This window comes from Zootermopsis nevadensis, unplaced genomic scaffold (genome assembly GCF_977971745.1).
Source record: "Zootermopsis nevadensis isolate Lab colony 2312 unplaced genomic scaffold, Znev_1.0 Znev_ptg000002l, whole genome shotgun sequence".
In the NCBI taxonomy this organism is placed as follows: domain Eukaryota; kingdom Metazoa; phylum Arthropoda; class Insecta; order Blattodea; family Termopsidae; genus Zootermopsis; species Zootermopsis nevadensis.
In genome coordinates, this window is record NW_028259134.1 from 8,280,581 (window position 1) to 8,308,552 (window position 27,972).

At 38.8% G+C, this 27,972-nt stretch overlaps 1 protein-coding gene and 1 long non-coding RNA gene across 2 annotated transcripts in view; one reads left to right on the forward strand and one right to left on the reverse strand.

Annotated features, from left to right (window-relative positions):
* The window catches only part of LOC147875058 (uncharacterized), a 256,461-nt gene that overhangs the window by 128,674 nt on the left and 99,815 nt on the right, over positions 1 to 27,972 (forward strand). The gene's annotated exons all lie outside the window — the stretch shown is intronic.
* LOC110833792 (protein escargot) lies at positions 1,565 to 8,362 on the reverse strand. Its single transcript, XM_022072280.2, has 2 exons — positions 7,965 to 8,362; positions 1,565 to 4,153 (listed from the first exon to the last, which is right to left on the reverse strand). The coding sequence occupies exons 1-2, from the start codon at positions 8,065 to 8,067 to the stop codon at positions 2,739 to 2,741; spliced, it is 1,518 nt and encodes a 505-aa protein (XP_021927972.1). The 5' UTR covers positions 8,068 to 8,362; the 3' UTR covers positions 1,565 to 2,738.

Here is a 27,972-nt window from a genome sequence, read left to right on the forward strand (position 1 = left end):
TTGAAGTATTCCATCTTTAAACAGTTATCCCTATAAACTGTCAATTTTATTGCTGTTGGTTTTATTATCCGCGACATTTCTTCCCGACTTTTCACAAGCATTGACGGTACAATTGTTTTCACAGTTTAACGACAGCATATTTGTTGTCTGAATCAGTTGTTCGCTTTCAGTTGCGTGAATAATGCCCACGGCCGCTCCTAATTGTTCCTTTTGTATATTGATTGTCATAGAACCCTCTCTCGTATCACTGATGGGTGTAAGGGTGTGCTAACAGACGCGAAACACATTGCGCCACGACTACAGCAGGCGACATTATTCTGCAAACTACCCTTCATATCAATTCAAGTCCTCGGTCTTGAAGTAATAAAACTATTAGAGTTTCAATATTTACTACGAGTAAATAGGAAAGGCATAAATATTGAATAAGTTCTGATTAATTATGTGGTACTGTAGTATTTTAAATATACTTATGCTTTTTTTTAAATTTCACGACATGCACTCATGACACAGATTATGTCTCATCCATCCTCATGTTTCATACCGACAGATGGACTGATTTATATTAAATTTCTTATGCAGATCAATACCAAGATTTGTTGAATGAATTTAATGTTTGTTTAATTCCGTAGAATATTACGTTAAATTTATATGAAGTTCAAACAGAACTTCATAAATTGTCTCATTCTACAAAAAATGTGACTTATGAATATAGCCTAAGGTTCCATTATGAATTATATGTATTGTTTGAAGATTGTTTTGCCTAAGCTATATAAGGATTAGAAAGGAAGCAGACTTTGACTTTGTGCTATGTTATTAGCTTGGAACAAGAGAAGTTTTCCGTAAGTCAAGATTATTTAACCTTACAGCGATTCCGTACTGAAGGGACCATTTTAAAATAATAATTTACACCAAACACTGGAGTGAAAATGTTGAAGGACCTACACATTGTACCTTTCCCGTGTTTGCTTCGTCGCCCGCAAATATCACTTGATCGCTTTATCATTATTTGAAATAAAGTAAGCTTACAGATTACATGATTCCTGATTTTGAAATAACGACTCGCCAATAAATTAGGCAATTTTACGGTTACTAATTTAGCAGAATGAACATTAAAGGCAAATTGTTTCGTAATTATAATTTAGGCCATGTTAAACACGTACGACATTGAATCAGTATGTACATTATTATATTATCTAATTTTCTCTAAAGAAAATTGGGCTAAAATTAAATGTCTAAGTTAAATGAATTTTAAACTTGAAAATAAGTAAGAATATTAGTACAGAAACGTAACAATTATATAGATTTATTCAATTCAATTCATTTATAAAACAAAAGTAACGGAATATTATGTTTTAATTTGATGGAAAAGGCAATTCTATCATAATCACGTCAGTCGTGGCCGATTGTAGTCCTATGAATATAGACTAATACTGGAAACTAATCGAAAAGGCCCATTGAATTTGTCCATAATTAAGCGAGGAAGAACCTGTCACTGTCTTTCTTCTAGATTATAAAAATGAAATAATGTGGGAAGTATGCTAAGTGATATTGAACACAACACACATTATAATTGTATAAAACGTCTGTATTTATAATAATATAATTTCACTGGAAAAATACAAAAACACTAAGGCACTGTACATACATAAACACACAAAAAACCTTGCTCGATTTCTTTGAAAGTAAATTACTACTTTTAAACGAGCTTCCAGTAAAGTACTTGGGGTTCTTTGCCCCTTTGTGACTAGCTTCCAAAATGGCAAATCTGTATGGCCAGTTAGCCAACACCTTTGCATATCATAAAATAGGATTTTTATTGTTTTATATAAAAAAGAAGAGTTGTACAGGAAATAAAGTTATAGGATACAAAAAGTCATACAGCAAAATAGGTGCAATTTGGCACTTCGGTGCTGCAACCACTCTGTGTTATATTCTATAATAATACATAAAATAGATTACATAATCACTTTATTTGAGAACAAGTCGACTTAATCCTACACGGTTCTCTCATTTGCTCAGAAACACTCTCAGGGTTACAAAAGTGATAATTACAAAAATAAGAATTATTTCAAGTATGAATTAGGCCCCTTTAAGATTATTTTGTACTTTAACAACGGACATATGAACGCATGAGGAAGTTTTTGTCTTTTGTTTAAATCTACTTCTTGTTGTACAGAAGTATACAATTATTATCAGTCTTTTTTTAAGGTTTTTGTTAGGCTACAAGACGAACCTAATCAGAAAGGCACTTGACATTGAGTGGTTCCCTCTACATACTTCCTATACACGTGACTGTCATCGCCCAAGCCCACCCATCCACTGTCGTCTTACAGACTATTAATCTTGATTGGTACGAACAATGTTCCATCAGCATTAACATCATTCTCCCATTGTCTATCATGTGGGACATAACAGGAAAGACAATCCTCACATGCAACCCGCCCTTCCTTAGCTCTGAAATTATAGGCACTTGTTCATTATAAATAACAAAATTTTAATATTTAAAACCGGCATGTTTATAACATATAACTTATTTCAGATTTTCAATACTGATATGTGGTGTAATGCGAGTTGATGGCAGCCAATTTGTACAGGTTCTGCCTATAGGGGCGTCACCATCAATTATAAGGCACGCCAATATCCAGAAGATGACGTCATCAAGGTCTGTAGAGAATAAGGACTAGTTCCTTCATGAATAACCACTTGGCTCACGAACCAGAAGCTTCAACAAATACACATTACAGAAAAGAAGCAAAATGTTTTACAAAGAAAGCAGGAGAGGAGGGTTTGGCTTCATCGCCACTGCTACCGTCTCGTTGAGCGCTAGGGCTGAGCGTCGACTGGGAGACGCCAACGGCGGTTGTGTTCGTACCAGGGCAACCACCATCCATGTGTTTGGTGAGCAGCGACATTCGGGAGAAGGTCTTGCTGCAGGTACTGCAGGAATACTTCTTGATGTCTGAGTGCGTCTGCAGATGCGCCCTCAGGTTAGAGCGATCGGCGAACGCGCGGTTGCAGTGCGGGCAAGAGAAGGGCTTCTCGCCCGTGTGAGTGCGGATATGACCCTGGAGTAACCAGGGCCGCGAGAACGCCTTGCCACACAGCTTACACTTGCAGGGTAGCGTGTGCGTGCGAATGTGCATCTTTAGCGCGCCAAGAGACACGTAAACCTTCTCGCAATACTTGCAGCTGAATGACTTCTTGGTTTCCGAGCCGGCTGTCGCTGCGCAATGGAACTGCTGGTGTTTGGAGAGCCCTGAGTATGTCGAGTATGATTTGGAGCAGTCGGGACACTGATATCGCGGAACTGTTCCCTCCTTCCTCTTCTTGCCGCTACCGGTGCTTCCGGTACTGCTACTACCGCTGCTGACACTCCCGGGTGACGACAGGTCCTCCGGGGTGGCAGGCGGTGGCGACAGGGATTGGAATGCAGTATTTGAAGAAGAGGATGCGACTGAGGATGTTGGTGAGAGGCCGCAGTGGTCCGCTGCTTGATAAGGCATGTACAGTTTGGGTAGCTCGGACGCCGCCTGGTGCTGTCGATGGGGGAGAGACGCCACGGCGGAAAGTGGTGGTCTCAAAGTTGCGGACGTGAACATGTGGTGGGGTGGCGAGTTGGTGGAGTCCCGTGGCGCGTACGGCGACAGCTGCTGCTCTTGGTGGTGATGAGGGTGTGTGTGTCCCATCAGAGGACTGCTGCGGGCCGGTGATACTGGGTACACTGAAGGCGTGTACTGGTGGTGACTGCTGTACATCTCGGCGGGCGGGGGGTATGGGTAATTGAATGTCAGGTATGGCGGTGGGAAGTGTGGGACGACACCTCGGTGCCATGACGTTGGCGACGAGGCGTAGTGGTGGTGATGGGATTCAACCGGCGTGTTGAGATTCAGTGGCTCCAGGGGTCCACCTGACGCTTTACCCAAGTAGTGCGGGTGGTGATGTGGTGATGTGATTGCCCCGTGATTCAGTGACGTAGCAGCTGACGTCACTGTATCGGGTCGCTCGGAGAGAGGGTTCCTTTTGGTCGTAATGAGCGCTACCCCGGGGGGCGGGGTAATGGCCTTGTGAGGGTAGTGGTGCTGACTGGCCGTCAGGCTCAAATCTTCCGGCTTCGTGCTCAGATTCTCGGGCTCCGAGTTATCGTCGGCCACATCTGCAACACGGGAAAGAAATTGCACTGTTAAATCTCTAATAAACAAGCCAACCAATACTTATTCAGAAGCCGATAATTATCTTTGTTGGTTAAGAATTTCCCCCGTTTATATGGCACTCGAAGGTTAATTATCGTATTCCGAGAGATACTTATAGTCGGTTAAATCTGGTCCCTAAGTGGTCCCCTCGATTCTGATTTTCCGATTAACGTTCTTAACAAGCCTCCCTTTCACTTTCATAGATGTCAACACTGTCTCATTTGTTTTTAATTGCGCGATTTGAGGACGGGAGCGAACACCATCACGAATCTAAATTTATTTACCAAGGAAAAATGTTCGGGCCGATAATAATTACTTCCAATTCCGCAGAATAATAAACTTAAGACGTATTTCACGTTTCCCATAGTTGGTCACATTTCGGGCCTCGGTGCGGTACACAGCATAGAACATCGTGCACAACTGTTTAGCACTCCTGCTTCATGAAGTCCTCGTTTGAAATCTCGATTAGATACCGGCTATTCTGGCTGGGATATTTCGCGGCTTTCCTCAGTCTCTCCTTAAACTGGGCCGCAACCGCTTTCTTCAATATCCTTTCCAATTTACCGTTCAGTACAACAATAATCTTTCGCAATACATCTTCAACTACCGATAACGTCGTTAAATAAACCAAGAATAAGTAAATTGCGAACTGCCCTCACTTTTATGTGTTTACTCCTGGCCTGGTTTTTATTTATTTACTCATATTATAAGAATTAATCTCATTAAATAAAATTAATTTCAAGATATCAAGCTTAGATATCGTACTGATTTGGATGTTTATAAACAGATTGATATGACGTAATGCCTTAAAATGCGATAGAAAATGAGAGCGGATTTGCTGCTTCCTGTTACCAGCTCTGCTGTGGCTCGTTGAGAGATATCAATGCGCTATTAGAAATTTACGTTGAACTACTTAGACCAGTGTACTTAGTGAAAGAAGTTGTAGATACACAACAAATTTCCCTCCTGTTCTTTCTTGTTATTTACCACTTAGGTCTATTAATTTTTAGCGATTTTTAAATAAAACCGTCAGTCGTAATAGGGTCTAGTATAGAAACTTTCACAATTAGTGCAACGCCTCCAAAAAGGTTGAATACATAACTGAAAATGTTCATATGTAATCGCATCCGATGAGTTTGCTGCATTGACAATTTCGTTCTAGTTCCGTCCAGGGTTGGCCTGACCTCCGCTCTACTCTCAGAATACCGTCACGTAGTGGGTGTAGTCCGCAGAATACATGACACGAACATACTATGAAGGTATTCAATTTTGATGTAGGCATATAACAATTCACTTAGACGCCGTATTACATAAAGACAACAATTTCTTCTTCCCATATAGTCTTATATAATACATAATTTACAATCTGCAAACCTCCACTTTCCACAAATCAGCCATCAATCATAGAAAACAATCGAAATAATTGATAGGCCCTGCAACTTCTATTTTATAAAGCAGTGTAACTCCTAAACTATTGACATTAAACCCAATTAAATTCCCGCTTCAAGGACCTTTAATACAAAAGTGTTCTACCTTATAATTTGTTTTGATTTACATTACCGCCAGATTATACAGCAATCATACTTATAGAGTTAAACAACATCTGATGGAAAAATCAAATAAGTAAGACTTTAATTAAGAACCCTTTGGAGCCGAATAACTTCTAATAATCTAATCCGTACTTCAAGGGTAATGTACCACTTTCTATTATAAAGACCAAATTAATTTGTTTTTGCTGTTTTTTTTTAAAAATAATCCCTGTTTACAGTAAGAATCACATGAAACACATAAATACAAATTTCTGAATGATTGTGAAAGCAGGCGGTGCATACAGTTACCACTTGGTTTTAAATGATCTACAAAATACGAAAGCAAAAAATCTAAACATCTCGTACTGTTATAACCTAAAAGCCACACCATCGAGAGGTACCTCGTGACCTTGACATTCTTTTACATTGCGCGCTACAAGGAGTGCATGGGATATAACCTATTTGCCGTTCAGAACTGTTCCAACGGACTTTCCATTTTGACTGTTACAAAATTTTAATGTCGTTATATATAATTACTGAAACTTAAAATTACATTACTTAATACTCGCTTTCATTATTGTCGGAATGCAGTGTCAAATTTTGAGTACTTACAAGACACCAATTTTTGTTTATTTTCTGATAAAACGTTTGAGCGAGTCGTGATTTTGCATAATCCTTGAGATATTTTAAGGAAATTATGGGTTACCAATCTCATAATTCACATCGCATAATTTTATATTAACAATGTTCAATTTTCACATGTATCTGCTTTCATTTTAGTTCAAAGCGTAAGGTAATTGAAAAATGGACTCAGCATGATTACAATCAGTATACTGTTAGTAAATCCTACAATATATTACATAATAACACCAGTCCCTATGTCACAACATTAAAAACACACAAACAGCAGGTGGACGAAGCTGTATTGTACTAAAATGTATGCCAAATAAATCGTTTCCATCCACTCGATCGTGATTTAGATGGTGAAAGTTTACAGTAGCGATCCTAAGCAAGGTTTTACAGTCACCATATGTGACTCATGAAAGTTCAAAGTAACAAATTTGAATGTATTAATACTTTTAAAGCTGGTTTTACATAAAATACTAACATTTTTATACAGGCCCAGACTACGTATTAAATACAACTGTTCCATTTCAATTTTTTTAAACTGATAATGCAACGAAACAGTTTAAGAAGAAATCTCTGGAAAACCTGTTAGTCTACACCGGCTTACATTAAACCATGTTTTAATCTATTAAGATCTTTTATTGCTAGTTTAGAATCTTGTAACAGTTCGTGTTAATTGTACATTTATATTTAATACGCCCATCATGAAGTTAACAGCGTGCTAAATTAGAGTTAATTGTTATGACGCAAAACAGCATACACGTTCTTCGTCTGTGAATAATGGCTACCTGCCAGGAACGATTTTAACAACATTTAGTTTCCAGTAGAGTCTCTATTAACCTCCCTAGCCTCCAGAATATTACGAAGATAATCACCTCTTACGGACAAATCAGTATGAAACACCAGACATTTAAACCTTTCCGAACGCTCCCAAATCTTCTTTCCTTTTTGGCTGAGAATATATTTATTTTTCTATCCTATCTGAGCTCATCTTGCCAGCCTGTTCTTTCTAATATCTTTGACGTCATTCTATAAACTCTATTCGTGAAAATTTAGTTGTCGTAATTAATTTCTTCGTTTATTTTACGGTCCGAATCAGTTCCTCGTGTCGACGTTGGTCTAGTCATCGGTGTCATATTTTCGCGTTCTTATACCCGTAGGGAGAAATATTAAATTGAAAGAACAAGTGTCTTCAAGACCAACAGTTTAGTTCTGTCTGTGAAATAACTGAAGGTAATTAAATGTTCCACCAGTTGGTTGCTATCCAAAGAAAGATAAAAACGTCATTTTCAAATTAGGCCTATTCTAAGAAAATTTAAATTTGTAAATGTCGTAACCTAACAATGAGCATAATCAGCGTTGTTTTCCGAACGATAATAACACAGTGAACAGAGAAGAAATAACTGTAAAATTCGAAATACGCAACAATAGAGCGTCATCCAACGGTTTATTATTTGTTTGATAACAACAATGAAAAAATCGATAAGCCATATTTCTAACAATTTCATTGATTTAAATAAAAAAAACACGTTACATTCCAGAACTTCAGATTTCATGACATATATTTAATGTGTTATCTTCCGTGCCAGTAGCAAGCGTCGCCATATGTTTCGCTTACCTTTGTCTTCCTCATCTTGTGGTTCCTTGTAGAGTGGTACAGGCCTTTTTTTCAGAGGGCAGTTGCTATAATTATTCTTCTTAATCAGAAAAGATCGTGGCATTATCACAGTTTCACTCACACACAAACACAGGAGGGATACGGTATATCCAAAGTTCTTCCACCTCAAATTCGTATTTCGGTCCACTTACAGTTCTCGGTAGCCACTATGTTCTTTTGTCATTAAAATTAACTGTTATGTCTTCGCTACATTGATTAAGCCGACGTTCCAACACTGACACATTCAACGGTCGTAAAGCGAGGAGCTGATACTCCCACGTCTGTCTCGCTCTGCTTCCAAGTTCTGTCTGAGAGCAGTAGCTGATGGAGACTCTCCAAGTACACTCGCTCACTCCCGCCACTTCTAGCAGCTGCTGCATGCTACATCAGGTGCAACCCACACCAGCACGTGCTCGACAGCCAATCACAAGCAAGGACTTGGAAAGTTTAGGAGCCAATCCGATATGGATAAGTTCGGTTGTTGCCCAGTAGGGTGCCGCACTGCCGTTCTAGGGGAGGGCTCATGTTTTATGTACAGTTGAATGGGGGGGAATATGAACAGGTGTGGGCCTTACCGTATGTGGGGAATGAGGAACTGTTTTGTGACTGTTCTGGATACTGGCTCGTTTGTATGTAAAAGGGCTCAACAAACAGCTGACGGAAAATTAATTCAATTATCAGTTAACAACAGCATAATGCAGAAAAGAAATGAAGTCGTATGTATCATGAACAGACTGTCGGTTAATTATGTTGTTCGCTAGTAAAAAATAGTTGCAGACTTCAAACGGCCATCCTGTCGACTGAAATGTTACATCGGCCAAAGACCTTGTGTCCAATTTTTTTGAATAAATTACCCTGAATTGCAAATCGATATTTTAAGCTCGTTGCTCGGATTTGCAGAATTAGCCCGTCGAATAGATAAAGATGAAAAGTTCGGAAGCGATATATTTATAGGCCCATAATCACGGGCATCGTGTGTTAGCCTTGTAGCTTCCATCTTGATTTCATCCTAAGTTTGCCTATTATCTACGAATAAGAACAAATAGTAACAGCAATTTATTATTTGCTTTTTAGAATTCTATCTGTTGCCCCGTGTTTTCGGGAATGGTTTCTGAGTTGGTTTAAAAAATACCCTATTTAATTTAGGCTACAAACCAGCTTCTCATCATGTCCTTGTTAATTGTAGGCTTACAGGTTTCTAACTTATATATTGCAAGAAATTTTATGATAAAGTATGCAGGCCTTTGTCAAATCCACATGTTGATCTTTATCAGATCCTAAATCGTCACTCAAGAAGTATAATTTAATATTTTACCAGCACTGTTCAGAAAAGTGGATGACGGTCTATAGTCTGCATAAATAGCAAACGTCTTAATCAGGCAGAAGACCTGCTAACTGTGAGCCTACTGAAATCAATGCTATTTGATACCCTGTGCTACTCTGAGCAGCACTCTATGATTTGAGAAATATTGACTTGCTCTGCCTACGGAACCACGAGAAGTGATTTGAAAAGGAACAAATAGAAGCTACAGATTAATAGGCCATGTTTCTATATGCAAACACTGGAGAGGTATTAGTCACAACGTATAGTAGGCTTTAGTCAGCCACCATATGTGTTAGTGTGGCTTAAGTACCTTTTCCTATTGATATCCAAATTCAAAGGGACGAGACCCCATTCAGTTTGCATTCATATAGACCACGTACCCGCATATGAGGATCTCCTTGACCACGCCCCAACATACATTAAACTTTCTTTCCATTTTTTGATAATGAAGCAGTGAACTATTCATAACAACCGTGAGAATCGATTTAGATTGTCGTTCCTTGCCACACAAACAATTTTATGTTATTATTAATACATTCACTTCATATATTGTAATGTGGGTATCAAAATTATCTTGTCATAGATCATCATCATCATCTACCTGTCAAGGATTTTGAGCCTTGTGACCCGTTGGGCCTCAGTCATCCAGGAATCTTTTCAAAGGGCTTCCTTCGTTCCTTTTTCCTATTGGTTTATGTTTCAAATTTGATGTGGCAATCTGTCCTTGTCCAGTCTTCGTACATATTGGATCCAGTTCCTTCTGAATCTGTGGATTTTTTCCAATATTGGCTCTGTTTGTAGTTCTTTGTGGAGGACGTCATTTCTTTCATGATCTCTCCGTGTGTATTTGGCTGTTTTTCTTAAAAATTTCATCTCTGCTGTTGCAATTCTTGATTTGTCGCGTTGTTTCATTATCCAGCTTTCGTATCCGTAAAGAAGTGTAAGTATGCCCAAGGTTTTATATATTTTCAATCTAATTTGTGTTGGGGTTTAAGACTGTTTAAAAATTCGATTAATGATAATATTTAGATAATTTTGCTGGAAGATCTTTTTCTGTTTCATACGATACTGTAAATCCCAGATAGTTAAATGTGTTAATTTGTTGTATGATCGTGTTATTTATTCCTATCTTGGATCTGATAGGATCTTGTCCTTTGAATGCCATGGTTTTGGTCTTGTCTGTAGACAACTTTAAATTATATTTCGAAGCAACAGTTACTAATTTGTGTACAGATTTCATAGATACTTATATAAAATCTTGCATACAAACAAAAACTGTTTACACTTTGAAAAGACACTTAGTGTCATAGGAAATAAGTAATCCTAAAAGTAGGCTAAATCAAATTATAGCGTATAACGAGAAGACTGCCACCAAATACCATTCAGGTGACGTTTGAAGGTTTCTAATGACAATGCGTTAAATAATGTTAAGTTGCTCGTTTGTCGTATAAATTCGTCTAAGTGACCTCCAGATCTGAGGCCAGCTAACAAACTAAGTAGTTAATCAGATAGGTTTTAAGTTCACCCTCCACTGACTTTTACCTGATGACGAAAGCAAACACAACTTTCGAGAAATTGTAATTATATAATTTAGACTTTGGACAAAGTTCAAAAGCTCAATGTGATTAAGTCAAGTGGTATGAGATGGGAGAGGTGAGAAATACATATAAAATTTTATCCGGAAAGGTATGAAAGTTTTTTCAGGATCCATCAGGTTCAGATTTTATATAATACATGTAAATAAATCTTCATGTTACATAACAGATGGAAAATTTTTGCCTAGCTGAGCGTATCCTGTTCTCACGAATGATTATGTTTAATGGTGATACGTAACTATTCGGATGTCGTGTTTTTCTTTTCATTTTTGTTTTATCTATCGTCGAAGTGTTATTAAAACAACAACGTTTCGGAAGTTGGTCCTACTTCCGTCGTGAAACGACAGGAGAACAAAATCAAAATTTGTTGAGTCCCCTAATCGAGCCTTTGAAATGTTCTGGTTATTTTTTTAAACACACTAGGTCATGAATAAAGTCCAAAAGTAAAAGAAACATTTCTACACAGTGCGTCGCAACCATTGTCTGAATCCATCAAACTTCGATCATGATCGATATCTTTTCACTGGTTAATAATTCGACGTCAGATTTAAGATAAATTGGCGTATAATCGTATTAGACAGTTAAAGTAGATAAGCTTACGAGCAGCATAAATTGGTAACCTTCTGTTTTCAAACTCTGCTTACGATTTTAACTCTAATTGCGTGGTCTAAGTCATGTTCTGTCGTAGTATTTACTGGTTATGTGTCGGTAAGTTGTCCTAGCGAAACAAAGTCAGGTAAGACTCTCAGGGGTTGTAAGTAGTCAGGGGTGGTTGAAAGTAGGGGCTGAAAGGCGGAGAGGGGGCATGAGCACCAAAATTTAAAAAAAAGATGCCTATATAGATCACAGCGTGCTTCCATGGGAGATAAAACATTCTGCGCAGTCTACGATCGTAATAAGAGAGGGGTGGACTTCCAGTTTTTCACCAGGTTGTGCAACATGACGCAACGGTCGCAATAAGAGCAGGGGCAGAGAGAGAGAGAGAGAGGGCGAGTTTGATACCGAAAAAGGTGCAAAGCAGATGTCACGTGTCAGGACTTGGAGGACCTAAATGTACCCTTCCTTTCTGTTGATCCTATTTCTAGAATGTTCACGAGGACACAGCTGAAAGCTGACAATTAACTGTTAACTTCACATGTACTTGGGGACAAAATTTTAAAGAGTGCGCCTGTGCGGTGTGTATGACGAAGCGGAATGATGTTTTTACAGAAAATATTACTTATTCATTTATGAATTTCATACTATTGGTTGTCATATAAAATGTTAAAGTAGGGATTTGAAAGAGACCAGCTAATTTTAAAACTTATTGTGCAACGATAAGCTTATCGATGTGATATGAGGAAAACAGTGAATTCATGCATCACTGAACGCGGTGAAAAAATCCAAAATTTAATACAGCATTGTTTTTTTGTTTTCTGATTTCAATATAATTTATTTTTTGACAAATGTAAAATGTTTTAGAAACTGATTGCGTCATTTTGCTATCAACCTGTATATAACGATTCGAAATCAAACACACGCAAATGTATCTGGCACTCGTGTTTTGTAAGCATGACTGTAATCAATCGAAAGGAGCAATGTGAGGCCTTCACCGACAGATTCCATTAGTACATCGAGAAGAAAACGTGGTACTTACCTTGTTATCGGAACCTATCTATTATTGATGAAATCTAGGAGGATGAGATTGACAGGCATGTAGCCCACGAGGGACACATCAGAAATTAATGTCTTCAAAATTTTAGTCTGAGATCTTTAAGTGGTGAGTTGGTAGACCTTGTCATGTATGGTAGTAAAATGTTAAAATGAATCTTTAAAAAATAGAATGTTAGGATGTGGACTGTATTAATTTAGCTCAGGATAAGGTTCAGTGGCTGTTGCGTGCATGGTGATTAGTCGTCATGTTATATAGAGATGGTGGTTTTCTACCTCCATTTTGTGACTACAGTTCCTTAAGATGGATTCTGCTCCATGGAGCTAGTCTTTCCAACTCGATCACAATTTTGACCAAATAATTAGTCTATAAATTAAACAAATTTAGATTTTCCATATTTTTTTCGTGGCAACATAAGTAGGCATATTCTTACAAGCTTACCATTGGATAAACGTGCGATTTATGATTATCCTATACTAGGCCATTCTGTCACACATTTTATAATAGAAGTAATATTGATGTCCTTCTTTCAGTCCTGGGCTGAGGCATTAGAGATTTCAGTAACCAGTCACTAATTACGTTATCATGACTGCTATGAAAGTATCTAACCGTCACGAATATACAACGTACGTAGGTCGAGAATGAAAGGTAATAGTCATTCTCAGATGCTTGAATAGTATCGAAAATGTGCAATCAGCCTCTAGTTTTAACCGCCCTTGTTATCTGTTGATTAATAGCATTGAATCTCCCCCAGCCCAGGATTGCTCCGAATGTAACGCTGAAGAGCTTCTGCTCGGGACTGAATTCCACCCATTCAGTACGTAAACTAAGCTCTGATGTTTCTGAGTTGCAATGTGAAGGTCCAGAACTATGGCGCGAAGTCCCTTAGACACCCAGTCAAGTCAATTATGGGGCCCAAAATTGTATCATTGTGTTCACAAGAGTCCGCCACTAGACTCATTCTTGAGCCAAATGAATCTGGTTCACATGCTCGGCTTATTTTCTTAAAACCCATTTTAATATTATCCCTCTATCTACTCCTAGGTCTCGCAACGTTTTTACCTTAGGTTTCTTCTTTTCCTTGTGTGAACATTCTCGGCCCATTTACTGTAAATTTCTAATTTTGTCCTGGGCACTGAGTTGGAGTGAATTTCTTCGTAGTTTGACTCAGTTCATTGCGGGATAGTACGTTGAGAGTCACAACCATTTCTTTCCCGATCCCTTCCTGTGCACTATAGACCTAATGGTACGTACCCCCCCTTCCGAATCCTATTCCAACCTAACAGGTCTGACATCTACAGCAGATGCAACATGTTGAGTAACTTACGAAACAACCAGTGACCTTTGGCCGCCATATTGGTTTTCTGCAGCTGATTGACTAAACTTCATGTTCTGTCTTTCCAAATATCACGCCGTTAAAATATACAGAAGCGTGTAAGTGTCGGCCACTGCGCTAGATACAAGCGACCGGCCAGATTTACGTTCTGGCCGCCTTTATAACCTGGAATAGTCCATGAGCTTATCAGAGGTGAGGTGGGTTGGTACAACGATCATCGATGGTGCAGAACTCGAAGTTCTTATGACACTGAGGTTCTCAGATCTGCGAAGATGTCGAATGTCGCGTGGCTTGTATCACCGTGTTGTCTTCTACCGTTCGAGTTGGAGGTCACCGTCTTACCGTGAGCTAGCTTCCTCCAGAGTACCTGTGTGTTCTACGCTGTGCCCCGTAGCAACCTAGCAACAAGTTCAATTTCCAAGTCCAAGTTCAGTATGCGTTTTTTATTGAAAACGTGTGTACAAAGCGGGGTGTCCTCAAGCCTCCATCCGGCCCCTACATTATGCCAGTTAAAGGGGCTCATACAGACTTTTTTTTCCTTCTTTCCTTCTCTGAAGTTCTGGAATAACCGGATGCAGTTCTATTCAGTTCCGGTCCATACAGGTCAACTCCTCTGTCAGCAGGCAAAACAGGTCCACGGTACTTCTTTCTCTTCTCTCTGCTGCTGATGCTGCTAGTTCTCCACTGCTGAGTGTTTGCTTAGCGACAGAATGGGGGCCGAAAGGCCACCTCGTAATGAAACGTGTCTAAAGTGTTTTTGTGGTAACTTAAGCACAGCTCAGAAAACCAAAGTAAAGCTTGCCTGTTCAGCCTACTTACAGAAGTTCATTTATGTTAATTGATAGCTGTGATTTCATACAATGGGCTGAATTTGCCTCGAGAAACCTTAAAATCGTGAAACATTAGTCCTCACAGTAGGGAGCAGAAATGTGTCTATGTAAATTCACGTATTGTAGTTCTGTGTATTTTATATAGATCTAAGTCCTATATCCGCGATTAATTTTAAATGCATGCTGTACTCTCCTTTTCAGCTTAGATACTTAACAACACTGTAGCCAGAAGCCAGATGTTTACTGCCTGTTATTGAGCCCGAACTTTCATTTCCGTATTAACAACCAGCCAGTAGTCCATATCCTAAGTCACATGATTAAGTCCTCACCTTAATTCCCACTTCCTTAAGCTCCATTTTAATATTATCCCATTTATGACAAAGTTAAAAAGTCATTTTATTAAGGATATTAATAAGATATAAAGTACTGATGAAATTGTATGTTATAATATATTATTTTAAAGTTAATAAGTAAATAAGGGTAATTGTAAGTAGTTCAGTCAAGTGTCTGTGGTCTAAATTCAACGTGTAACAATTGTTCTGACCCCTGAGACTGGGGTTTCATTCACGTAATTATGCCCGTTAAGTACACGCATCTTGTTTATGATTAAGTGTATTTATCAGCCACAGAGATGCTCTTACAGGCATAAATCATCAAGAATTGTTGGTAGAGCCAGTTAATTACCGCCAGTGTCTTAACAAACTCAACACAAGTATAATGGGATGGAATTAATGTTGATTGACGAGAAGAATAACAAGAAGTGAAGTGCAGAAGTCTTCCACTACCACAGTGAGTGACGCAATATGGCTGAAAGCGCACTGTTAGGACGATGGTAGGTAGCACAAGGCGGCTGTGATGAAACGGCGAAATGTGATAGTCTCTGATTGGATTGGGCAATGCAATTACACAGCTGCTTCGTGATCCAAATCAAATCCATTCATGAGGGAAGCTGTTTTGCATCAGAATATAACCTAAAGTTTGGTTGCTTAATTGTCGTAAATTCAATAACGACATATTTCCAACATTCAGTTTAGAATACGTTACCAAACTCCTACCTGAAATAGACTAAACTTAAAAAAACCTTATAGATTTAAGTTTAAAGTAAGCCTTTCCTTTTCGCCCTAAGAGAAAATACATATTGACGGGATTTTAAAACATTTTCTGGCCCTAAAAGCTGGGATGTAATACGATTCTATAGGAAAAAATTATTGGCCAAGTGAGTTACTGCTTAGTTTGTATTTTTTTAATCTCAGCCCAAAATAGACTATCCTGACTTGGGCTCTTCTTATTTTCCCTAGCTCCTCCCGGGAAATTTCTCGATTGTACCTCAGATTAGACCACGACCGTGTCCTTCTATATCCAGTCCAATTCAGTGTTCGTCCTATTATTCGACGCCCGTCTGGAATGTTGAACATTGTTAAATAAACTAAAAATAAGTAGCAGAATGTGAGGATGAAGACTTAGTTTATCTGACTGATGGTTGGGACCAGTGACAGACCCTTGTATATACAAAGCGAGAAAATCTCTTGACCAATTCAGCGACCGTAGGTTCTTCACGAGTACTCCAGTCTGTGAAAATAGTTACAGGCTGTGAAAGAATAAAATGCATATGCGCATTGACACTCCTGCAAGAATTTAGATTACGTTGGTATTTGGGTTATTTCATCTGTGTCGAAATTAATTTTGGTTCGAATCGATAGAATGAAACTCGTACTTCATTACCATGGAAGACAACCATTATTAAAGTATAGAATATACAATTTAAAACTCAACCCAACAACATTACATATTATGAATAAAATTAAACAAGTAGCAGGCCCACCCCTGTGTAATAGACTCTCCAGTTTCTCCCGTGACACACTACTCAAGGTTGCTAGGCCGCTGCGCACACTAGTTGTTCAAAACCTACGCAGGTTCATTATCGAAAACAACTTCGCATCGAAATAATCTGCTTTTCATTTCTCGAAACGTTTAGCAATGGCTTCCTAACAAGGAAGTTCTTAATCGAATACCGACTCGTAGCAATACTTCGGGTTACAAGAAGTGTTTGTCGAGCGACAGAGCAGGTGAAATTACGGTCTTACGAATTTAAAGCAGTGCATCAGCTGTAACAACGGGAAACGTTTGCAAGAATTTGGTGTTGCCAAGGGTTTCGTCGTTTTATATGTGAAGTGATCCATGTGTTGTAGTCAGGATTACGTGTAAATTGAACATTCCGTAGGTTCGAAGATGGGACTTTAACATACATTATCATAGAGATAGTATTTTTGAAGCGAATTTGATTGAAATGACTCAAAATAGGAGATCGTTCAAATATAATTGTGTGAGACGGTAAGTAACATCAAAATCCATTTCTTAAGAAATGTTATAACATTGTAAATGAAGACACTTTTTAAATTTATTTATTGGGAACGTTACATACTTCAGTACAGTGGCAAGGTCGCCCGTATTTGATTATTCCTGGTCCCACTTTCGTGTGATATACCAAGCCCCAACGCTTGAGGACATGCCAACTGCTGTTCACATCACAAAGTAACATGGCGGAACTGAATTAGCAAAGAAAACCTACAATTGGCAATGCGCATGGCCAAACCTTTGACTATCGACCAATACTGTTCGTAGGCGAGCGACAATGAGCTCTGATACGAGGTTTTATCAAATCCAGTCGGTTCCGTGTTGTATGAGACCAGACTGCAAACACACGGGCGTCAGTGCAGTAGACCCACCACTGCACTTATCGTCCGATAGGAGTGTAACTTAGCATCTATTACTTGAATAAACCCCTTGACTATAATCGAAATGTCGATTTTGGTCTTCTATTTTATGCGTCGTGTGTACTGATAGATAGTAACCACTGTTTCGGAGGAACATGCTACCTCAATACTGAGTTCTGAAGATGGAAGCAGTATGTTCCACCGAAAGGTTAGTATCTACTACAAATCTACATGGCGTCACAACCCAGAAGACCAACATCGACATATTTACCGTTTGTACCTCCAGTCTCATGACGATAAGGAGGGAACACATTGGAAGTCTTTCCGAAAACTGTTTACAGGCAACTTTGGGTTTACGAACGAGTTCCGTTCCAAGACGTTGTTCGTTATAAGTTTTTGTTCGTTACGTGTATCTTGCATTCCTGAGCTTTTACGATACGTATCGTATACGTTAGCAGCCATTTTAAAGCATTAAAACCATGTGCTAATTATCATATAATAATTTTCTGATAATTATTGTAATAAATACATTTTTTAAAAGTTCATTTATCTAAATCTTACAATTATGTTCACTTTACTCTATCTATTGGCGACTTTGAGGAATTTTGAATGAATTGTGACGTTCGTTATAGCGAATGTTCGTAAATCGAGAGTTGCCTGTATATATTTAAGAGGATGATGATGTTGCTTGTCACGTTAATATTTAGCCAGATTCTCATAAAACAGACAGGCATTTTCACTCTCTGTCATGTCATTTCCAACCTGCTGTAGAATCTAGTGTAGGCCATTGAGAAGGAGGAACGCGTTTCGCTAGGTTCGCGGTGCACGAGCTGATCTACCTGACGCATCACAGATTTGGTAGTTGCTTGAGGCTTGCACCCTCCGTCTTCCATTGTTCACAGCCCCAGATCTCCTTGGGAAGCCTCGGAGGTGAACATTCTCTTTGCTTTCATGACCAGCGGCCCGTCTGTGGATTGGAAACAATCATCCGAGCACATGCTCCCTTTTCTCTTGTTCTGCGATAGAAAGGTGCCCTCTGTGCGCATTTTCTTCATTTTTCCTGCATGGCTAAACTTTCTTTAGAAGTTTCTTTGCACCTGTCCAAGACCCCATCAGGTCGTCGCAAGAAGAGAACAGTTTATACTTGCACTATGGCTTCTACAGCCTGAAAGAAATTAATGCAACCGCAAACTGCCGTACAGTAAACTTGTTTAAAATAAGAGCTTGAAACTTTCATGGTTATTATAATGTGCTAAAAGAAATCTTTCAAATTTAAAATAGGTTTTTCTATGATTCATTTGAAAAGGTTTTATGGCAATTTTGTACCGTATTGTCTTTGTTAATTATATTACAAAGCGGTTTCAAATGCTTGCTTAAGGAGTGACCGTGTTTTATTTATGTACTATACTGACAGTGTAAGACCACAATAATATATAGTCGGAACAGATATCAGTTATCCAGATAATCCAATTTTGACCTTTATATCATATTTTTTCAAATCAATTTTAATATTATCCTCCTATCTACGCGTTGGTATCCCAATTGTTTGTTTTCTTTATGTTTTCCTTCTGCAATTTTACATTTTGCATTTTTTACCCTTATCTAAATTAATTATCAAAAACTTTGATAATTTGAGGATAAAAATGTCCTTATCACCAGATCATACATATGACAAGTACCGCAATGTCGGGAAACATAACTAAATATAACAGAATCACTAAATACCTTAGTAATATTGTCGGGTCTGACATATTCAGTCTCATACGCCAAAGTATCCAAATGTCTATCTTCTATCAGAAGTGACATGCACATTGACATGTATCGGAAATAGTGATCTGAGAAAAGGGTAAAACTTTATGCACTTTACAAGACACGAGGGTGAGGACACATTCGAGCGGTCACAAATCAAGGCGGGAAAGAGCGAAGTCCTCCTATCCCAATACTGAAGCAGTCCATATAATTTATTCGTTGTCATTGCATAAAATATGTTTTCCAGGCACGTATGTAAATATCACAAAACAATTTAAAGTGATGTTGGCTGTCTTCTAGGTTGTAGTGTCGTGTCTTCTAGTAGATGTTTAACAACGTTTCAGAGGTCTTTGCTGCCTCCATCATAAGAGCGATGAGTAGGCCTACTCATCGGCAAATTTCTACCAGACTACACGGCGCAACAAACCAGAAGACAGCCATCTTTAAACTAACCGCCGTGAAAAATTCAAATCCCAAATGATTGTCTTCTAGGGTTGCTGCTCTGTGCAGTCTGGTAGATGTTTAACGACGTTTCATCACCCGGGTGACATCAACTATAGGACGCAACAACCCAAAAGACAAGTCATCTTCGTTCTAATGTTGTTCACTATCTACGCCTGTTGCATACACGTACTTCTCAATTGTCGTTATTAATTAATTCCTTATTATAAATTACATGCATTCTTCACCATAGCGTTCTTGTTCAAAATTTTTATTAATAACAGGTTGGCTTTGGCATTATGTTCTTTAATTTGTTAATTTATGTCCCTTAGATTTAAATATTATCCTCAGTGCTGTATTCTCAAATATTCTTAATCTTATTATAGTTTTTCAGAAACAGAAGCAAAGTGAAACACCTCTATAAGACAAGTAGAATGACATACAGATGAACGCGATTCTTAAAATTGAGCATTTTGAATTAGGATTTTGTAACAACACTCAGATTCCTACGATTCATGTCCTGAGGACGGTAAGAAAAGTGTACAGCTGGGATTTGTGTCAGCGGCCAGGTGCCGATTTGTGCGTCTGTCCGCAGCTGTTGAATTATTTTGTTCCGTTCATCATGACCCCGGATGTGGCATTTTACTCACTATATACTCTCCTTAACGGTTCATCCCAACCCGCAGAACGTAGAACTTAAAATTTATCATCTTCAGACTCACCGCTGTGCAAACCTAAAATATCGTCTTTTATTTGCATAAAAGTTCATGTCAGGTATGCACCACTAAAACGTAGGTAATACGTCCCCAGATCGAGTTAAATCAGTTGTCAATTCTACATAAATTTGGTAGTAATAGAAAAGCAGCAGACTAATTTTTCTAAAAGCCTCAGACAATACGTTTTGAAAAAGGGAAAACAAACGCAGACCCCAAGCAAAACTCAATAAAAACAAATACAAGCTTTAAACTATGGAACAGAGTTTTTCTGGAGAAATAGTCGTTTAACTAATCAGTAGAGCACCCTGTCTTTTATGGAACCCGAATGTTTCTGTCAGTGCTCACATGAGCCCGTCTGTTAAAATCAATTTTAATATTATCCCCCCATCTACGCCAGGATAGTCCGTGTGATATCTTTCCTTCAGGACTTCCGAGGGCATGCTACATGCTCATCTCATCTCATTCACTTCGATTTGATCATACTAATAATAACAGAAGTTCCGTGGCTTGTAATTAAAAAGACTTATTTATTAGAGGAAAATGTTGTTCAAGTTTATGTTTTTTCTGCTTTATTATTACATGCCACCACAACTAGCGCTGTGGTAATACAAAGCAAAACGGCGAATTCACTGGTGTCGAGCAGGCGAAATATATTTTTCCGTATCAGAAACAAATTCTGCCACTTTGTCCCTCTAACCTATCAGGTTAAAGTGTTCTGGGGTTAACGCCTCACACATTCTTACCTTTAACAAGGTAGATTCAAAATACAATTAATATTGTTCTCTTGAAAACGTCTGTTAAAATTTTAGCAAACGTCAGTGTAGACTTCAGAGACCTTTTTCCACGTGGTGATGATGGAAATAATATCATATGCCTTCCAGGGTGGGTAGCTGAACGAACGTACGATCAGACAGAAAGACAATCAAACGGACTTACGGTCAGACAAGTAGTTTTAAATAATTGGCACAATACAGAGTTGAAGTTTCACAATTTACATCTGAATGCTGTCTGAAACTTCTTTCACGGAACGACAGAAACGTAAGTCCCAGTTTCTCAAACCTCCATGAACGGGTTTGAAAAGAAGAATGCACCATTCAATAGCAATCGATTTATCCGGACAGAAGGTAAGGAGATCGTTATTGTGCACTCGCAGCATATGGGGGCAGGCGCGTGGCCTCCGGCCCCCGATGGAAACTCCCCCGCTCAGGTGGCCCGTGCCACCCTTCGCCCGTTTGCCTGGGGTGGCTCTGGTTTGCGCTGTGTTCAGATGGCTCCTACACGGCCCATACAATGCGTGTTTACGTCGCCTCAGAAAAGGAGAGCTGGGCCTGTATTTTAGTTCCGTACAACGGCTTCGCTGGAAATACAGAGATATCGAGAGAATCGATCTGGACGTGCATGCTTCTAGAAATGAAGACAGTTGTATCCGCAACCTTCCACAGCAACAGTTAGATCGGAGAGGAAAAAGCAACGCACTTCTTAAGCGCGTCTGCTTCCTGCTAATCAAAATGAGTACTCTAGTTGGGACTTACTTAAAAAGTTAAGACTTGTGTCCAAAGAACTTATGTTAACACTTCGCATCTTTCAGAATGGACGGCATCGCATTTAAAATACTAAATTTTCGGTAAAGCAGGTGAGGCTAACTTCTGCATCATTGTGTATACCACAATAATATATCATTTACCGCCATATTGGGGTTCTTTGCGAAATTGTATTTTTTTTTTCAAGAAATGCCATTTTCTATGGAGTTCAATGTCCATCACCGTCACCATCGAAAACCTCCGAACGTAGTGGTTTATTGGTCCTACTCCTGAGGTCTTGGGTTCAAATCTCGACCTAGAGACTGGGGATTTTTGTGATTTTCCTCAGGCCCCTCAGGAAATTGCTAGTATAGTAGTCTAACTATAAATTAGACGACGATAGCTTCTGTTCATATCATTTACAATTCATCGCCACCAACTGTTCTATAATGTGACAGTCTTATCTGAGCTATTAACAGCGTCTGTAAACCATAAATAAATATTCTTGTGTAGGATATTATTAGGACAAACGCCCGTTACTCGACCGTAACCCGGGCTAGTTAACTCTAATTTATACAGCCTCAACCTGTTTCTCAAGATTAACTGAATATCCAACTCCGATGTTTACTTCCGAATATCCAAACTTTTGTTTCCTTGTTTCCACCAAGAAACTGCCCTTTACTCAGTTTTACCACCGTAGATTTACATCTCGTCACTTAAATTTAAATATTATCCACTCTAATTCTCTTTTTTCGAAATGAAAGAATTTTACTATCAACCACAACATAAGGTACAGCTAATATCTTATGTTGAGCAACATCTCCAGTAACTTAAAAATTATTCTACTCCCCCAATATTGTCAGGGTGTTTAAGTCGAGAAGAATTAGATGGGCGGGACATGTAGCGCGCATGGATGGGACAAGAGGTGTGCACGGGTATTGGTTGGTAAGCCTGAAGGAAAGAGACCGCTGGGGAGACCTAGACGTAGAAGGGAGGATAGGAGTTGAACGCGATTGGATTTTGATGGCCCAGGACAGGGTCCGGTGGAGGGCTTTGGTTAATTCGGTGATGAACCTTTGGGTTCCCTAAGGAATCGAGTTAGTTACTCAGTTAATATTTACAGTAGTGTGTTAAGTAAATTAAAATGAGACTGGTAATTTTTTCCTTCGTTATTTCTTTCAATTTTTCGATTTACGTTTTCAGCTCCAGTTTTAACACATTTTTATAACTCTTATGTTTCTTTATTATGCGCACTAAACCAAAATATTTAATCTTTTATGTAATAGGTCTTCACCCTTTAGAGACCAAACAGTACGTGTTCCTGATTTGACTGCATCAGCGGACGTGATTTATGTATTACGTGGGATATAAATTTTATACAAGTCATCTACATGGACAGATTACGCTACACCTTTGTAATAATTAGTGATGGGAAAATATTCGAGTCCAGTGCAGACGAATGGATGACACAGGCCGAGGACGTGCCTTCGCATACAAGCCACAGCCTCGCTTCTTCTGTTAACGAACTTCCGTCGTCTCTTCTCCCATGAATGCGGGCCCCACAGGTGACGATCGCATCGCACTGAGCAATGAATTAATTAATTTCCCCTCTCTTTCCTATTCATCTGCCTGCGATAGATGTGATCCACAAAAACGCAACAGGTCTAGACATCTGAATGCCGCGGTCTACAAAATTATTCGAAGAATATAAGTCTGTTCTATACCTTTGTGTATTTGTCCTGTGCGTGAAGATTCCCACACTAATAACATCTCGAAGCAAAATCATTTTTGCGAACCTGATAACAGTTCACCTAATTAAGAAGCCGAAGGTCTTGCCAGCCTGATCCAGCTGAATAGGTTTCTTTCCCTTTAAAATTCATTTTAATATTATCCTGCCATATTGAATATTCTTAATGGCATCCTGCCTTAGCTTTTTCAGATTATAGTTTTGTACCAATTTCTCATCTTTCAATTAGTGCTCCTTGTTAAGCCCATCGTATCCACCCCCTGTCGGCTGTCCGCGACTGCTCATTCGGTATATTCGCAGCTGTTCTCCATGCGCAAATCCGATGACTCGCAATGACGTGGTGACGAGATACTCCATTTGTAACTAGGAGTATAGACCTATTTAATAAACATATTCTTCGTCATTTGTTAGTCTCTTTGGGTCCGCGGTTCTCTGTTTGATCAAATTATACGGTCTATGAATTGGGGGGGGGGGGGGGGGGCGGGCTGGCTTGTCTCGGACGCTGGGGGTAGCAGACGTGACTATGTACCTTTAAATTGGCCATGGAGACTGGGAGATTTATTTCGAAAAGTCATACAGAGAACGTTATTTGTTAAAAGAGATGTCTTTTTGACTCTACATTGACAAAACGCGGACTGAGACTCATTCCCACCACCTCCATTGATGTAATACAAACTGATTTGAGACAAGGACCATATTAGGTAACACCAGATCACAGCTAATCATAGTTCCTGGTCAGTGGGGGATGTCCTTACGTTTAGAGTATAGTTCTGATTATTCCCCGAAGACCTTGTGCTGTCAAAGATTGAATACGAAGCAATTTATATATAGTCTGTAGATCATTTTAACTGGTTAAAAGATTGCCAAGAATATTTTCCTTGCCATTTAAGTGCTTTAAATCTAAAGAACTATATATAACAAGTTACTATTTTACGTCTGCCTGATGTCAATTGGGTATTATTGCAAATGTAGCAATTCTGTAAAGTGATATGAATTATGTTAAGTGTAATTGGAAAATGATCGACAAATTGCACTAATAAAATACAAATCAAGACTTGTGTTATTGTTGTAATTAATTTTAGATGTCTTACATTTCTATTCCTTGACTACGGTTCGTAATTTTGTCACCTAGATTTATGGAGCTCCACCCATTTTGTTATAGTAGCAGGGACAAAACTGTGAGTTTTACTTATGTCGCTAGTTTGTGAATAGAAGAAAAATACATATATGATTTATTCCAAAAACATTACCAATATAGAAACTGAGACAGCGAGCTACAAAGTACTGCCGCTGGGAGATAAATATTTATAGTATGGGCATTTTATGCTTCCTTACATTCCACCGTATGCCACGGTGGTCTAGCGGTTAGAACGCTGGCCTTGTAATCCTTGGGTCTCGGGTTCGATTCCCGGCGGTGCCAGTATTTATAACTTGTGTTAGGCAAGGCCATTTTCTAGGCAACACGGAGTTTTCCTCCGTGGCATCCCAACAATTACTCCATTCACACACAGAAGAAGGCAATGGCAAACCACTTCTGGATCATCTGCCAAGAACGTATATGAACAGGTCCCAGTCCGAGAGAAGGATGGAAGGATCCTGTTCATATGGACCTGTCGTCAGACAGAACACTAAGTAATAAGTAGTACATTCTACCCTTCCACCCTTTTTAAAGCACTTTTAATTTTCTTCTAATGGACGTCCAACACAGACATTCACCCCGACTACAGTGTCTATGATATTGTATTTACATGAATAACTTGTCAAAGCACGTAATCTTTAAGCAGCATTTGGTGTTGATGTGTTTCGGTAGGTCTGTTTTGCATATGGATGTGGTGGGAATTTGCTCCCATCTCGGCATGTGGAGTTGCGCCATTCAGCCGGACACTACGTAGGGGGCCGCGTAATGGAAAAGGAAACAAATAAAACCCCACGCAAAGCTCAATAAATCAGAATCGTACAAACCATGACTACTACCTATTACTTGTACGAAGAAATCGTTAGCAAGATGTATGCTATAATGAGAACCAGTCATGGCACGTCACGATGTAACTAACATATGTTTGTACTAAATGTAGTGAACCAGTTTTTCACGTTTCCTGTTAAACAGAAGAAATTTAATTTTAATCTGTGTAAAAGTGTAAAATCTGTAATGTGTTTAATTATAATGAGTTCTATTTTTTGTGTTTTATCTGGTAACGCTGTCAATATTTAAGACTACATAGTGCCGAACTATAGGAGGCTTGATGAATAATGAACTGGAAACGATATGGAAATAATAGGTCGTGGCCTATTTTAAGGCACTCTCCCAAAATCTTCTTATAGTGACCAAGGGATATTACGAAAAATTTGAGTTATGACAGATTTTAAATATGGGTACGTATTATGCCCTGTCATAGCTTTAACTTTGATGGGTTGGACCTCCACTGGTCCCCGCGGGCCTTTGGCCCCTCCAGGCTGCTTCACTTCGGTGCTTTGCTTTCAAAGCTTTCCCTCACTGGCATTGCCTTAGCTATTTTTGGATACCCCTAGGCTTTTACCATCTCAGGTTGGATCATCCATGTCTCAGGATAATTTAAACTGCTTTCTTCCATTTTCCGCTTTATCGTTCATATTCATTCTGTAGTTAGTCGCTAAATAGCCTATGTAGATGGAAAGACATCGTTATACAAACAGAGAAACTTTCAATTGGTAGATTCTGAGACGAGGATGTGGAAGGAACTGACTTAAGTCTTCAGGGTTCATGTCCTGTCACAGTTGGAATGTGAAATGTGATATTCTGGGACACGATGCCATGTAGTACTGTAGGTAACTATCAACGTTTCAGAAGTACATATCGTCTCTGACTTCAGGAATAAAATGTGAACTTTTCCCCAAGTACATACCATGGAGGCCCTTGGGAGGAATAGAGGTCTAATAGCTCCTATTCGGTACTAGATGACCCGGCCGCGTTTTATTCCAGATAGCAAAAGCTCCCGGTACCCACTGGACAGGGGCTGGGTGGCCCTCAAAGCAGGTCTGGACGCTGAGGCTAGAAGAACATGTGCTTTCCCCTGCCAGGAATTAAATTTGGTCATACAGAAGGTAATCGGTCACTGTACTGACTGAGCTGCTACGGCTAAAAGTTTCAATTTATTACACTGAAGAAGAAAGCGATTAGTTTATACAAAACCACAATCAAAATTTTCACCGCCCATAAATTATTATTTGAAATAAGAAATTCCTTTGTTTACAATGACAGAATATACCAGATATTTAAGTAAAAGAAGTTAAAAAGCAAGCATGTTTAATAACCCCGCGTGTCATGTTCTTATTGTGTCCTACCTGGCCTGGGATCGATGCCAAGAAATCCTAGGTAGCACTTCTTCCGGCAGAGCAGTTATGCCACTAGTTCGGATATAAATCTCGAACGAGAAATTAATTTCATGTGGAAAATACGACTCACGACATTACTCCAATATATACGTAAATAAATCTCATAGTTTCTGTATTTGCATATAGGCGAATGAACCTTATAATTTATTCGTTATTTGTTTTTTATTCTGTTCATGTGCGATGGAAAACCAGTAACTCCTTTTGACCACTTCTCATATTGTGCGTCTTTGCCGAGACTGTACAGGTAGGAGCTGTAATAGTGCAATTGCAAAATCTGAAAAGCTTCAGCGTTGACCTATATATTCCCATGGTTGCCTTGAGTCAGAATTTTTTAAATCTGCTATTCAAGTTCTGAAGGTGCATTCAAAACGCGTCTGCAGTATGGGACTTGAATCTTTTATATGACTAACCGGGTTACAGGTTTTCATGTGCAAAACACACTGCATTTTTTGCGGAATTATTTTTAAAAAACTAATCTTGCAACACTTGAAAAGGAGGATATTTTTCCGCGTACTATCACTTTTGTGCATTAGATCCCTGCTTTTGCTAGCAGAACGCGAAATGCAACGAAGTAAATTATATCTGTAAGTTATTGGTTTATTGAGTTATTTTAAAGCTAGTCAGATTTAAAAATGGGTACATGTTAAATGGTATTTAGAATTGTATATTTAAACTTCAGTGTTGTATTTAATTTATATATAGTGAAACATTATCGTATGGTATAGACTCTATACTATAGAGTATTAATCCAACAGCCTCGATTAAGGGCTACTGAAGAGACACGGTTATTTGCACCTTCGAAAAAAATTGGAATGCCTCCAATTAAAGCATAATATAAGCAATATTATATGACGTTGACGTTGTTTGTGAAATTAAATTTAAGTTACATTTCTGGTTTTAAATATCTTAATTAATCTGTGTTCCTTGCTATTGCGCCGTAATATCCAAGTAACTGTTGTGAATTCAGTAAGAAT